This window comes from Tauraco erythrolophus, chromosome 24 (genome assembly GCF_009769465.1).
Source record: "Tauraco erythrolophus isolate bTauEry1 chromosome 24, bTauEry1.pri, whole genome shotgun sequence".
NCBI classification, from domain to species: domain Eukaryota; kingdom Metazoa; phylum Chordata; class Aves; order Musophagiformes; family Musophagidae; genus Tauraco; species Tauraco erythrolophus.
In genome coordinates, this window is record NC_141488.1 from 5,714,196 (window position 1) to 5,728,933 (window position 14,738).

The following is a 14,738-nucleotide window of genomic DNA, read 5'->3' on the forward strand; positions in this document are numbered from 1 at the left end:
CCCACATGGCCAGGAAATCAGATGCTCGGAAGGGAGATGGTACTTGGTTGGGCTCCAGGTGAACTTCTAGTTAACTTTCTCTATGGAGAGAGAAGCTCCAGGAGCTCTCAGCAAACCATCTGCTGCTTGGGCTGAGCGGCGCCGGCAGCCAAGGCTGCGTGGGAGCGGGCACGGCGTGTATCGGAGCAGCTCTGCGTCCCACCCACGCAGCTGCGGGCTTGCCAGCGCTCCCGTGCACCGCGCTGCAGAGGGGTGCCTGGCCATGGACCCCATCATCACCAAGAGCTGACCAGGAGTGGGTCAGGCATCGCTGCAGCGGCTGGATGCTGCAAGTCAGATGGTGCCAGTGAGGTTTTTCCCTGCTTTAATGGCAGCCTCATGTTACGTCTTTTGCATCAAGCCCGTCTCTGATGCCATGGTTGCTGTCCTGATATTTGGCAGTGCATGGACATCCACCACCCAGATGGACTGGCCCCAGCGTGGGGAAGAGGCATGTGGGGTTGGCCAGTCACAAGGAGGAGCAGGGTCTGGGAGCACTAGCCCTCCCCATGCCCAGTGTGTAGGAACTGTGTGTTTTCCCTCCCAGGGGCAGCCATGGGCAAGCACAGCAGCAAGCTGGCTCCGGAGATGCTGGACGACTTGGTGAGGAGCACAGAGTTCAGCGAGCAGGAGCTGAAGCAGTGGTACAAGGGCTTTCTTAAGGACTGTCCCACCGGCATCCTCAACCTGGAGGAGTTCCAGCAGCTCTACATCAAGGTGGGCTCTGGCTGGGTGCCCAAGCACTGCCTGCAAGGCTGGAGCACCCTGCTTCTGCCAAGGCAAGGGTGCTGCTTTGGGTGCAGCCTCTGCACTGAGCTCCTCCTCCCTGTTTCAGTCTCTCTTTTCTCTCCTCCCTGCAGTTCTTCCCCTATGGAGATGCCTCCAAGTTTGCCCAGCATGCTTTCCGCACCTTCGACAAGAATGGTGACGGGACCATCGACTTCAGGGAGTTCATCTGTGCCCTGTCTGTCACGTCGAGGGGCACCTTTGAGCAGAAACTCAACTGGGCCTTTGAGATGTATGACCTGGATGGGGATGGGAAGATCACGCGCTTGGAGATGTTGGAGATCATTGAGGTACTGGTGCTTAAAATCAGCAGGGGTAGATTGTTTTTTCAGGCTTTTCACAGCTATTGGGTCGCTTTTGGTGCCAAAGAATGGGCTTTCCTGCCCAGTGCCTTGTCTGTATGATACCTGGTGTGCACCTGGTTGTAGCTGTGCAGCAGCACAGCTCATGCCAGCAGCTAACTGGGGCCCTGCAGAGCAGCAATCCTGTCCCCTGCCTTGTGCTGGGACCTTCCACCTATCCAACATTCCCGCTCTGGTACTTTGCTTCTCTTCTTCCTCCAGGCCATTTACAAGATGGTGGGGACTGTGATCATGATGAGGATGAACCAAGATGGGCTGACACCCCAGCAGCGTGTTGACAAGATCTTCACAAAGATGGACAAGGACAAGGACGACCAGATCTCCCTGGAGGAGTTTAAGGAGGCAGCAAAAAGCGACCCCTCCATCGTCCTCCTCCTGCAGTGCGACATGCAGAAATAGAGCCCTGGGTGCTCATTGCTGGACTGGTTGCAGCCAAGCTCTGCTCCCTGTGATGGTTTCCATCCCCATTTTCTGCTGAGTCTCCCCTGTGCCTGCTTGGCCCCAGGCGTGAGCCACGCTCTGTTCCTCCTGCTGCCCATCCGCCTCCACTCCCAGCTGCATCCTGGGCAGCCCACAGCTCATGGGCTGTAGCTCTCCCTCGATGGGTAGGGCCTGCTCTGGGTATTACCAGCTTGAGGTTACCCCCAAATCAACCCTCTCCCATCCTGGAGCTGGACTCCCCACAGCCGATGGCAAGCGTCCCGGCTCCCCAGGGCCAACTTTTCCCGTATCCCTCCTGCTTTCTCACTGCTTTCCCCCACTGCTCTGCCTGACCCATTCCCTGATCCGAACTGAAAGCAGCTCTTTCCCTTTTTCGCTGATTCTCCCTCACTGCTTGTGATGCCTCCAGGGAGGCTGAAAAGTCCAAGGCCTCCCTGAGGGCTTGCTGCCTTGGGTCTCTCTGCCCAGCTTTAGCTTTTCCACTTCTGCTTTTGCTGCTGGGAACAGCCAGGGTTGGTCAGGGGACTGTAGGGGAGAGCAGAAGTGTCCAAGGCCACCCCTAGGTGTGGTCAGTGTCTGATCCCAGAAGCCACCTTCTACTCCATCACCTGTGTGAGCTGGCAGAGCAAGTGGGTGACCTCCACAACTGCTCCAGCAGCATCTTGGGTGCTTTGTGGAGTTTCTGGCCTTCCTGGATATTGAGGTGATGTCTTGGGTCCCAGTTCGAAGGCAGACACTGCCTGACTCCTCCATGGGCTGCCCTGGGGCAAGGTCAGGTGTGTGGGTGTTGAAGGCATCTCCCCTGGTGCTGCTCCTAGTGTGTGGCACTACTGCAGGGACTGGTGGGTCCTGGATTGGGGCTGTGGAGAGGTGTGGATGGGTCCTGTGTCTCCTTCTTTTCCCCCATCCCAGCCTGCTGCCTCTGTCCCTAGGACAGGAATATTGTCACAGATCGGTGTTTAGTCTGCACGCTGTGGTGTTGATGACTCTAATATCTGTTAGGAGATGGTGAAGTTGTTATCTATTTTTTTAATGGAAAAATAAACTGTCCCCCAGGTGTGGTGTTCCCCCAAATAGCTTATTGGGGGGCAGATAGCTGCTGCAGCTATGGGGAGAGTGAGACGAAAACACTGCACCCCTGAGTGTTGTTCATGCGTCTCATCTGAGCTTGTGACACTCTGAGGGATGGAGAAGCCCTTGGGGACAGCATGGTGGGGCTCAGCCTGGGGACCCTTGAAGATGGGTGAAAGCGTAGCTCTTCTGCCACATGGGTAGCCCTGGGGAAGGGAACATTATTTCCTAGTGGGGGGGTAGGACCAGACATCCCTGGTCTGAGCTGGAAATGGGTCTCGTTTGTTGACCAGGAGCGTGGACCCTGGCTGTTCTGGGGCCTAGGCATAGCCAGAGGCCCTGGTGGCTTTGTCCTGGGCCCCATTCCAGCATCATCAGCAACTGGGACCTGCTGTCACTGTGTCTTTGTCCTTCTCAGCCTTCTCTTCTCCACTTCTATCTTCTCTGCACATATTTTCCTCTGGCCTTTCTTCTCCATCAGCAGCCTGCAGAGATGGTGGCTGTTGCTAAGGAGCTCTCACCAACTTTAAATACTTGTCTGGAGTTAATCAGGCAGGGCTGGCTCCCGACTGCGAGCCGGGCAGTGCGGTGCTGCTCACCCCATCCCACCTGGCTCCTGTGTGCCAGGAGGAGGTGAGCAGCTCTGCTTCCACCCTGCAAATCACCAGCATCTTGTCTGTCCAGCAGCAGCCAGTGCCTGAGCACAGGGATGGGAGGATGACCCAGCCATGCAGTGTGTGTATTTTCGGGAGTGCTGCTGAGGGATTGCTCTGTGCACCCCAGGTTGGGTGCTGTGCTCGCCTGGGCTGTCCGGGAGCGTGTGTGTGTCTGCAGCCCAGCAGTGCTGGGGGAAGGAGGGACGGGACAGGTTGTCCCTGCTGTGTGCCAGGGCTGCTGTCTGAAAGGGCAGCAGCTCATGCTCGAGAAGGGACTCCCAAGAACAGCCCTGGTGATCCTGGCCCATGAAGCTCCTGCTTCCCTTCGGGCCACCCCAGCGGAAGATCAGGTATTTCCCAGGGGGACCTGCAAAGGCCCTGGGGAAAAGGAGTCTTTGATGAGGCTGAAATGATGTTAAACCCCCAGAAGGGCATTCCATGGGGTTTGGGATCCAGGCAGCTGGGTGAGCCCTGGAGCCAGCCCTGCTCACCAGCACCTGGCTTCCCCTGGCTGAACCTCAGAGCAAGCAAGGTTGTTTGATCAGTCCTGTCGGCAGGGACACGGGTGTCCCCGAAGCTGTGGTCCGTAGGGAGGGTTGGTGTACAGTTGCTGGCACAGAGCTTTGGGCAGAACCCTTCTGTGGGACTCTGTGACCTCCTCCCCGGCGCTGCCCTGTGCCAGGTGAGACGAGGTGGGATCTTCCATCACTTGGCCCATCCTGGCTGCTGAGTTTTGGTCTCTGGGCCACAAGCATGGCCCCAAGGGCCTCTGGCCTGAGGGGTTTTGCTGGTCACGGTGCAGTTTTCAGCCTGAGCTGAAAGCTGGGCTCTCTGCATGTCTCTGTGGCTGGACTTGATCCTGCATTGCTGTGCTCCTGGGAGAATGTTTGGTGAAGAGCCTCAATTAATATCCACACTCATTCCATTAACCAGCACACAGCACAGGTTACTCTGGCATGGAGCAGAGCATGAACATGTCTGTAACCCACTGCCACGGCTGCTCCTTCCCCTCCAGCACCCGAGGTCACCACCCTTGTGCCACCCAGTCTCCTGGCATCGGTGCCACTCTGTGCTTTGCAAGGATGGGCAAACCCCCACAACCCCCGATGCTCTTGGAGCCGAGAGCAAGCTGGTGTCTCCTGTGGGTGCTCTGTCAATCCATGTGCTTCCTACGGCTCTCTGCTCGCTTTCTCCCCCAGCCCCCTTCCCTTTGCTGCCCCCGGGACTGACTCCGCCCGGGAGCGGCTGCGGAGCGCTCCCGCCTCCACCGCTCCCCGGCACCCCGATATTGGGGAGAGGTCGAAGGGGGAAGCGGCGGCGAGGCGGGCTCGGTCCCGGTCCCGAAGAGGTTAAGCCGTGTCCCGGTGGGCTGAAACCCCGGAGCTTCATGGGATGCCTTATAAAGCGCGCTCCGCCGGCCCGGCGGCGGCTCCAGCAGCTCCCGGTACGTGCGGACCCGCCGCCGCGCACGGACCAGCCGCCGCCGGAGCCGCCGGGCCATGGAGCCCCCGGGCACGGCCGGGGCGCCGGGCGCGGCGGGGCGGCCCTGGGAAGAGGCCAAGGCTTTCTACGACAACCTCGCCCCCAAGAAGAAGCCCAAATCGGTGAGAGCCCCCGAGGTGCCCAGGCGGACGGTGCTGCCCACCCCGGAGGGGAACCAGTGCCTCTGGGTGCCCCATCTCCTCTGGGTGCCTCCTCCCTGCATGCCCCATCTCCTCCAGGTCCTCCTGGGTCTCTCCAGGTGCCCCATCTCCTGCAGGTTCTTTGGGGTCCTCCTGGGTGCCCCATCTTCTCTGAGTTCCTCCGTGGATCCCTCTGGGTCTTTTTGGGTGCCCCATCTATTCCAGGTGCTCTGGGGCCCCCCTGGTTCTCTCTGTTTCTTCTTTGACCCCCATCGGTGTCCAGGTCCTTGGGGAAGCCTTGGCTCTCTCCAGGTGCCCCCACTCCTCCATGGCATCCCTGGGTCACCCTTGGTTGCTTGGATTCTCTCCAGACCCCTCAGTCTCTCTGGATCTCCCTGGGTTCCTGCAGGTCCCCGGGGTGCTCCTCCTGGGTTGAGGTGTCCTTGCAGAGCGGCTCCGTGCCCGGTGAGCTGCCTGTGCCCTGTGCCAAGACCGGGAGGCCCAGCTAGGGAGGGGGCAGCCCGAATCCCAGCCTGGGACAGTGGGGTGTCACAGGGGTGTCGCAGCCCCTGCCAGGCTCCCCTACTCCAGGAGGTGAGAAGGGAAGGCTGTTATCTAACCAGGGCTGAGCCTGCCGGCTTGAAAGATGGGAGCTCCTGGAAGTGCTGCTGTATCTCAGAATAGCTGCGGCAGCGCGGGGCTGGCAGCCCAGTGGGGCTGGGGGCTGTGCCCCGGGACCACCTGGCCCTGGCCCTGCAGCCTGCGAGCCCACCCAGGTGTAGGAGTCCTTGGGACTCTGGGTGCCCCCGAAGCACGAGGCTCTGGCAGAGGCGCTGCCCGCAGCGATGTTGGGAGCCCGGTGGCACCTGGTACTTTCTGTGGTGAGGCTCGGTGCCTGCGACCTCTCCGGCGAGGGGAGACGGCGAAGCCCCCGCTCTGTGGGCCCTGCCTGGGAGCAACCCCTGTGCTTTCTGTGCTGGGGACCTGGCTGCCACCCCTGGTCCTGTACTGGCTGCCAACTGTCCGTGCCGCAGCATCACTCCTTCCCAGGGGAGAAGGACAGCCTGGCTTGGCGGTGGGATGTGGTCGGTTGTCTTTCATGCCGTGCTTTCAGGCTCCAGCAGATGTTAGCCCAGGCTCCTCCTCTTCCTCTCCTTGCAGGGAGCTCAGTGACCAGCACTGCTGTACAGATGGGGAAACTGAGGCACAGGGCAGTGATGTGGTTTGCTTGCATAGCAAACCAGTGGCAGAGCTGAGCTCCAGGCGCTTGGGCCCTGCAGTTAAGCTGTGCCATCCACCCGTGCGGGGCTGGGGCTGATGCCCACAGTGCCTGCCCAGCCCCGTGCCCCTGCTGCGGCAGTCTGGGGTCCTGGTGCCCGTGGTCAGACAGCTTGGCTGCCCTCGCACACAGCTGGGCTGCCCCGCCGCTGCCAGGCAGCTGTCACGCTCCGTGATGGATGGCTGCAGAGCACTTTTCTGCATTATAAATAATGTGTTTGGAGAACTCAAAACCATCTCAGCCATTGCCCTGAACTTTAATCTGATCCCGAGCGGGGGGTTCGCGGCCGCCCAGGCTCCTCGTGCGCACGGGAAACGGAGTTTGCTGTCATCCGTCTGCGCGTTTGTGGGTCTGTCCGTCCGCTTGACTCAATGTCTCCGCCAGCCGGAGCAGATAGCGGTGGGGGAGCAGGCAGAGGCGCAACCCATCCTGGAGATGGGCTGATTTTAGGGAGCATTTTTGGGAAGCCCATTGCTGGCTGGGGAATGGGTTAACAGGGTGATGCTGCAGCCCATGGGGCTCCTCGCTTTGCAGGGGTCTCCGCTCTTCCCACGCCCTGGCTTCCATGCCTGCTCCGGCCCCTCTCCTGCCAGCTGGGGAGGTAAGCGATGAGACTTGTCACTCTTCAGCAATGCAGAAAATGTCCCCCAGCCTCTCCAGTGACGCTGCGCAGGAAGGAGAGGCTGGGTCGGTGGGAGCTGGCCTTCTGCTAGCTCCACTCCTCTGGGTGCCCTGCTCGTCCCCTGCACCCACAGGGACCCGCGTCCAGCTCACCAGGGTGCCTCATTTTTGGGATGCTTTAGCTGGAGTGGGGACCATGCTTGACCCTGGTGCACATCCTTCCTATCCCCTTTCTGTCTGTGAATCTCTCACCAAAATTCACCTCCAAATTTTGAGTGTAGCCACAAGGATCTGGTCTTCTGCAGCGTTCAGGAGCTGCCAGAGTTCTTCCAGGTTTTTAGGATCAAGGTGGGTCCAGCAGATTTAGCCCCAGGCAAGGCAAAAGGATCTGCTGCATCAGGGGCTGCAGAATGGGGTCTCCACTGTGGCTCCTCCATTGAAGCCAGCCAGCGACGGTCTCAGCAGGTGACAGTGAAGCCACTGGTGTTAGGTGCCACTGTGGGCACCTGGGGCTTTCCTGAGTGGGAGGACATGGCCCCTCTGTGCATCCCAGGAGCGTGTAGGATTTCTAAATGTCTGCCTTTAATCCTTGGGGGGCTGCTTAGGATTTACATCCGATTAGGAGAGTGATTTAGAGGCCAGCCAGCTGTTGGGTCTGCAGAGGAAAATGTGCCATTTCCAGTCACTGCTGGAATCCACCTTTACCCCAAAACTGGGATGTTTGTGTCTCGGATGGGTTTTGCACTTCCCGGAGCTGGAGCCTGCTGGAAAGGTCACTTACGCTTCTGAGATGGAGTTTGGACCTCGTGGACTGCCTGGAGCTGTGCCAAGGGCTGATGTTCCTCCACAGAGGACTGGGCTGTCAGGACGTGTCCCTGGTCATCCCTCCTGTCCGGCTGAGCCCAGGGATGGACCCAAGGTTAGGATGGGACCTTTCCCTGTGCTGCCCTGCTCACACCGCTGTAAATACATTGTTAAACTCTCGCCTGATGTTCGCGATGGGGCTGGATCTGACCTTTCCATGGGAAGGGAGGAAGGAAGAGGAGCTCACCATGAATCCCCAGGCAGCAAATTCAGTTGAATTCAGCTGAGCAGAGCCCCACAGCCACTTCCTGGGCTTGTGTTGGTTGATGAGCGATAATCGACCTTGGCTGACCTTGGGTGCTGTTCTGAAAGTAAAAGAGGGTTCGTCATTCAGAGCACCCAAACCTGCCGGGGCAGCCGGAGAGGAGGCTGCGTTGGGGTGGGTGCTGCGCAGGCTCCACGGCAGCTCGCGGGACTAAACGCATCCCGATGAGGACTGCGAGCGGGACCTCTCCTGTGCACATGCTTCCTAGTGAAAATGAAGGGTGTTTTTGCCCCAAACTGTGATGTTTCAAGGCAAAGTGGGGTTTGTTGGGTTGTTCGCGGCGCTCTGATGGAGGATTTGAGGTGGTGCGGTTCCCGTAGCGCTGTGACTTTTTAAAGCCCGTTTTCCACTGTAGTAATGATCATCTGCAGGACTAGTGGGGCTGGCGAAGCATCCAAACAACCTCAAGGAGGGAACGCTTCCAAATGAAACCTCCGCTTCAAAGAAATGTCAAAACGCAGCTCCCTCCTCGCAGAGCAGAATTGCTTTATTTTTTTCAAATGTCAGCGTTTCCCAGAGAACAGCAGGGCTGTTCCAGTCCAGCTGGAGCTGGGAGCTGCGTTAGTGCCTGGGTGAGACTTTCCTGCAGCAAGAGCTCCAAAGGTGCAAATCTTCCTTGGCAGGAGCGAACAGGATCCGGCAGGTCCCGTTCCCGGAGGTCAGGCTTCCCGCCCGCAGGCAGCTGGGGCTCCAGCAGCCCACGCTGGGCCAGGGTTAGGGCCCCGAGCGTACGGTTATTTTTATTGCTGTGTTTATTACCTCTTAAATTAACCTCCCGGAGGCTGGTGCCTTTAAATGGCAGGGAAGGGACCTTGAGCAGCCTGTTGCCGTTGCGCAAGGTGCCTGTGGTCTTGGCACCCGCCGGGTGCAAGGTGTGTGCCGGGAGGATAGAGAGGTGCAAATTTAGGCTGGGCACCCGGCTGGGCTCGGCTCGTGGCCCCCCGCCACGTGTCTCACCCACTTGAACACGTCTCTGTGCTGGGTGTGCTGCTGACCTGCTTTCTCTGCTGCTGGGGATCCAGCTGCGGAGGATGCTCTGCCCCGCGGTCCATTGGGGACCAGGAGTGGGGAGCGAACACCCGGCAGCACCCGCCAGCTCTGCCACGTACCCAAATAAATAACCCGGTGCTGCGGGGACTCGGGAGCAGCGTGGAGCAGCAGGACTCCTTGCTGAAGGCTAATGGCCGGATGTCCCAAGACTTTTCATAGTTATTAATATTTTCAGCTAATAAATGGCCCATGACACCAGAGTTATTAATTAATGAGTTGGAGTGCCAAGACGTGGCCCATGACAAGTTAATAGCTAACACCCACCGGGGAGCTAAACGTAAGGTGGGGACCTGGCTCTGGGTTGTTTGTGGGAGCGATGCTGGCGTCACTGATAAGCTTCTGCGTGGACCTGGGTGATCCTGCATGTCCTGGGAGTTGGTCACCTGCTTTCTCAAAAGAGCTGCTTCCAAATGGGATCTGATTTCTCTGCAAACGCCGTGGGAAAGGGATCCCTCTGGCCACAGGGGTGTTCTCAGCCTGAGCTAATCTGTGTCTAGTCCTAATCGCCCACTGCTTAATCTGCTTGCTGGGGATTTTGGATACTGATGTGGCCGTGGAGAGGTGTCTGGAACCAGCCGCGCTGTGGGACTGGCCCTGGGCACCGCTTATGGGGTGTGTGTGTGGTGCTGGGAATGGCACGGGGGCTGCCATTGACTCATCGCTGGGTGCGTCTCCATGACGGGCAGGATCAGCGGGGCTGGGATGGGGCAGAGCGAGCCCCAGGGCATGCCCAGCCCTGCGGAGAATGAAGATCCTCAATGCCCATGGGGTGCCTTGTCCTTGCCAGGCTGCTGTTTCGGTAAAGCTCAGCCCTAGGCAGGGTGGGAGCTTGAACTTTGGAGCACCTGGGTGTGCACTGGCCAAGGCGCCCTCCTGTCCCTGGGCAAACGGCGTTGCCGGAGGCTTATTCACAGGGCAATGTGCGATGTGAGGATCCAGAAATCACAGAGGAGCTGAGGGGGAGGCTCTGAAGGGCTGGCCGCCTGGATGTCACAGGCTCCCTGCAGAGATGCATCCCCGAATGCAGCCAGAGAGTGTGTGGGCTGGGGCTGTGCCCGGAGAGCATCAGCCGTGTGAGCCCTCCAAGCCCTGTCCTGCTCCCAGGACTCGCTGCTGGGGTCAGGGCTGCCTGTGCCACCGTCCCCCCCTTAGGATGTGCTGTTCTGGGAGTGAGGATTTCTCGTTAGCCGTCAGTAATGAATTTGCTTTCATGCTTGCAAGTGAGTGATGGGGATTAACACCCTCGTGCCCTCCAAGGGGAGATGGAGGACGGGTGGGGGTCAAGATGAGATCGACTTTCCTGGTGACCCCTCTCTCGCTGCCAAGTCCCACTAGAGGCCCCTTGTTGACTTCAGTGGGATTTGGATTGAGCCGTCGAACATTAATAATAATGACTCATAAATCATTGCTTGCACCACCTGTTTGTCATGTTTCCACCCACAATAACTATATCAAGTGTTTTTATAAGCTGAGCTGGCATGGGTTGTTTGTCACATCTGGACAGCATCGTGGGAGTGAGGATCTGGCTGAGCCGCAGCATGCGGTTTTTCCTGGCTGGGAGGGGAAAAGCCACACAAATCCCTCCTGTGAGGGGTTGAGTGGTTCTCCTGGGGTAGCACATTGGGTCTGGATGGGTCTTGGGAGCCTGTTTGCAGCGGGAGGGCTTGGACATGGTGCAAGCAGCAGGAAAAAAGCCTTCAGGTATCCCCATTGTGTGGGGATGGTGCATCAGGGCTTCATCTGCTGAAGTGTTGGAAGATGAGGGTTGCAGCTGCCCCGTTAGTATGGCCGTCCTCCAGATCGCTGTGGAGTTGTCACTCACCCCGTGGTCTTTAGTATTGAAGCCTAACAGATGCCTCCTCGGGCGGCGGGGCTGGGTGCAGGGGCTGCCTCCCCACTTTCTCCTTTTCCATACAGCCGAAGCCCGAGAACGCCATCACCATCGCGGTGTCGTCGCGGGCGCTCTTCCGCATGGAGGAGGAGCAGAAGATTTACAATGAGCAAGGGGTGGAGGCCTATGTAAAATACCAGCTGGACCATGAGAACGAGCCCTTCCTCCCTGGGGCTGCCTTCCCCTTCGTCAAGGTGAGCGTCCACCCACCTAAGCTGAATCTGCACCGTGATCCTGACCCACAGCCTTTGGGGTGAGGGGAGCGCTGCGGGCTGCTTGCGTGGGGAAGGGATGGGGAATGAGCGGAGCGGTGGAAGGGATGTAGCCAGAGAGCAAACCGAGGTCAAATAAACCTCCCGGCAAGTGACGCGCTTCTTCCAGGACTGAGGAAACGCTGAATTTTCCAAATTGGCAACTGAGCCCAAGAATTGAAGAAATCGTCTCTTTGGATCATATTTGAAGTTTCCCTTTAGGGAATTCTCATATTATTTTTTTTTTCATTACAATTTTTTTATCCTTTTAAATTGGCTGAATTTAGCCTTGCTACAGCGTCAGCCAATTTCCAATTTTGACATGTTGAAATGAGGCATTTTGAACTTCAAAAATATTTTCTGATTTCTGCTCCAGTTCCACTGGATTTAGTGCAGTCTGTGTTGGCCCTCACTGAAGCCATCTCTTGCCTGTTCCCAATGAATAAACTAATCCACTGGGTGGGGAGAGACTCAGTCTGTTTCTGGTTGCTTGAAAAACACTTAGCGATAACTTTGGGCTAATTTATTCTCATCTCCTAATGAAAACTTGAAACCCTTTGTGTTTGAAGATAGAAGAGTAGCTATGTATTTTTTTTTTTCCCCCAAATCAGTCTTTTTTCCCAGCTAAAGCTGCTTGCTGATGTCAGCTTGGCTCAGGGGGTAGTTGGGGTCAGGCCAGATCCCTGGTTTCGGTGAACAGAAGTGTTTTGCTCAGTGAGGAGGGGGTCAGGGCCATGTCTGGGGCTCGCTGACACCCCCCCCCCCCCCCACCCTGGGGTGCTGCAGGCGTTGGAAGCGGTGAACATGCAGCTGCGCCAGCTCTACCCCGACAGCGAGGAGCTTTTCGACATCGTTCTCATGACCAACAACCATGCCCAGGTTGGGGTTCGCTTGATCAACAGCATCAACCACTATGGTAAGCTGAGGGCAGAGCTGTCCTTTGGGTGGGTCTCATGGCTCTTGGGCAGATCATTGTTGCTTGGCAGCAAGATAAGGAGATGCTTTCTCCTGTCTCTTCCTCCAAACTACGCACTGAGCCCACTTCTCCCAAATTTCCTGGGATATGAGTGGAAGTTGGTTGGTGGTGAGGATGCTCTGGCTGCCAGACATGCTGTTGAATGGCAGGACCAAAACTAGCCCCCATCCTGCCAGCTCTTGGGAGGCCACAGGGGAGCAGGGTCGAGGCTTGTTTGGGGGGCGATTAGGCTCATCCCAGGGTCTCTCTGCCCTCAGATCTGTTCATTGAGAGGTTCTGCATGACGGGAGGGAACAGCCCCATCTGTTACCTCAAGGCCTATCACACCAACCTCTACCTCTCCTCCGACGCCGAGAAAGTGAGTGGGGCCATTGAAGAGGGTGAGTCTGGGGTCCAGCTTGGCAGGGGCAGCGGGGGGAGCCTGGAGCCCTCAGGGGGTTGGTGCCAGGAGCAATAGCTCCAAAATCCTTGTCCCTATGTTGATGTGCAGCTAGGGTCTGCCTTGTCCCACATCCCATCCTTGATGCTCCAAAGAGCCCGTAGTTTCCATAGAAATAAGGCTTTCTTTGAGCTCCACAGCTCTTCCAAGGCAAAGGCACTGGTTTTCCCCGTTAATTCTTGTATGCAAAAGGAGGTTTGTCATCTGTGGATTTGTTTTCGCTGTAGAAGGTCTCGGGGCCAAGCTGCAGGCACTACTGGCCTTGCAGTGTTTACCTTCAGCCCAATGTGTTTTGCTCTGCCCCTCAATGGTTAAGCCACGAGGCCGGATCCTGGGTAACTGCAACCTCTTGCCTCACGCTTTACCTCCGCAGGGATCGCTGCAGCCACCATCTTCAGCCCCAGCAAAGACCCGGAGGTGTCGGAGAACCAGCTGCGGGTGGCATTTGATGGTGATGCTGTGCTCTTTTCTGATGAGTCGGAGCAGATCGTGAAGGCTCACGGCTTGGACACGTTCTTTGAGCACGAAAAAGCTCATGAGAACAAGCCTCTGGCACAGGTAGGGCTGGGATGGGGCCAGAAAAAGCCTCTGGGAGAGAGGCAGCCCGCAGGGATGCTCTCACCTCTGGGAACAAGCCAGGGGTTGGTGTATGGAGTGTGAGATGGGATAGGTCAGGATGGCTGCGGCTGGCCCCTCGCTGTTGTTTTTGGGGGCAGCCAGCATGTCTGGCTCTGCTGGGACTGGGTGCCTGGAGGAAGGGATAGCGTGGAGGTCTGCAAAGTGATGGTTTCTTCTTGCTTTGGCAGGGACCCCTGAAGGGCTTCCTGGAGGCCCTGGGAAGCTGCAGAAGAAGTTCTATTCCAAGGGGCTGAGGATGGAGTGTCCCATTCGCACCTACCTGGTCACTGCCAGGAGCGCGGCCAGCTCGGGAGCCCGGGCCCTAAAGACTCTGCGCAGCTGGGGCCTGGAGACGGATGAGGCTTTGTTCCTGGCCGGGGCTCCCAAGGGGCCGCTGCTGAAGAAGATCCGTCCTCACATCTTCTTCGATGACCAGATGTTCCACGTGGAGGGAGCCAAGGAGATGGGCACCGTCGCTGCCCACGTGCCCTACGGCATTGCCCAGAAGCACAAGCGGTCGACGCAGGAGAAGCAAACCCCGAACAGCAAGTAGCGGAGCTGGCTGGTCCCGCGGCCCCCGGCATGCGGCACAGGCTTCACCCCGTGTGCCACGCTCTGACCTGGGCTGTGGTCTGCAAGGCGGAGAGCGTTTGCCCTGGCGAGCGCGAGGTTATTGCCCGTCGGGAGCCTTGTCGGGGGCACGGATGGAGGAGGGGGCTGATGAAAGGCTTCCTTTCACCTCTGTATTCCTTGCAGCGTCGTGGCGTTGTCCCTGTGGGGCTGGAGGCTCCCCTGCACTGGGCAGCCCCACGAACTGTTTCCCCGTTCCTCCATGCTCTGCACTTGCTTCAGGCCAAAATCCTTCGAGGATGGATCTCTCCTTTCGTGACTGTTTGTGCCAGGCAGGTTTAACCTATTGGCCTTTCTTTAAAACCCCAGGTAATTCCCAAAGCCTTTGATTTACACAGCAAATGTTTAGGCTGAAGTGTTGAACTGGAAAGTTGGGAGCACACAAAACCCCTTCTTGCAGCTTTGAAACAAAACGTCATCTCTTTTAACTAAAACTAAACCATGATATTGTTCCTTCACAGACCCAGCTCCTGCTCCCCAGCCACAAAATCTTTCACGTCTTTGACCTTCCACCAAGATTTTGTTAGCTGAACAGCTTTCTTTTCATGCCCTAAAATTTGGAAAAATAGAAACAAACACATATATATGTATATGTGTTTATATATATGTAAAATCTTGTTTCCTGCTTGGAACTTCGGGCCAGTGTCTTGCTGGCCCAGGTTTTTAAATTTGGGTTTCACAGTTGCGTGAGTTAGCACTTAAAAATAATAATCTGAGTGAGGCACCCAAAGCTCAGCTCTCGTGTGAGCCGTCCAGGGTCCGCAGACACATGCCTAGGGCTCGAATTAAGTTAAAGGCCCTGATATATTAGGGACATCATTTGAAGTCCATTTAGGTAAATCTGCAGAGAATTTCAGCCTGGGGGTTTTAATTAAAG

The 14,738-nt window shown here is 57.3% G+C and overlaps 2 protein-coding genes across 3 annotated transcripts; both read left to right on the forward strand.

Moving 5' to 3' along the window:
* Positions 1-594: 594 nt before the first annotated feature.
* HPCAL4 (hippocalcin like 4) lies at positions 595-1,586 on the forward strand. 2 transcript variants are annotated; one of them, XM_009977811.2, is made up of 3 exons: positions 595-756; positions 900-1,115; positions 1,389-1,586. In XM_009977811.2, exons 1-3 carry the CDS (start codon positions 595-597, stop codon positions 1,584-1,586), a joined length of 576 nt encoding a protein of 191 aa, XP_009976113.1. The 2 variants fall into 2 exon arrangements, with proteins under 2 accessions (XP_009976113.1, XP_009976112.1); XM_009977810.1 differs by lacking the exon at positions 900-1,115.
* Positions 1,587-4,854: 3,268 nt separating this feature from the next.
* Positions 4,855-13,784, forward strand: NT5C1A (5'-nucleotidase, cytosolic IA). Its single transcript, XM_086626238.1, is given in 7 exon segments — positions 4,855-4,959; positions 10,974-11,141; positions 11,985-12,114; positions 12,432-12,554; positions 12,987-13,171; positions 13,420-13,444; positions 13,447-13,784. Coding segments are annotated over 7 exon segments (1,074 nt in total).
* The last annotated feature ends 954 nt before the right edge of the window (positions 13,785-14,738 follow it).

What these genes read in the sequence shown, in the direction of transcription:
- HPCAL4 (XM_009977811.2), top strand. Translation starts at nt 595, where the DNA reads ATGGGCAAGCACAGCAGCAAGCTGGCTCCGGAGATGCTGGACGACTTG. An exon ending in TCCAGCAGCTCTACATCAAG is followed by an intron (nt 757 to 899) that starts GTGGGCTCTGGC and finishes TCCTCCCTGCAG; the next exon opens with TTCTTCCCCTATGGAGATGC. An exon ending in AGATGTTGGAGATCATTGAG is followed by an intron (nt 1,116 to 1,388) that starts GTACTGGTGCTT and finishes TTCTTCCTCCAG; the next exon opens with GCCATTTACAAGATGGTGGG.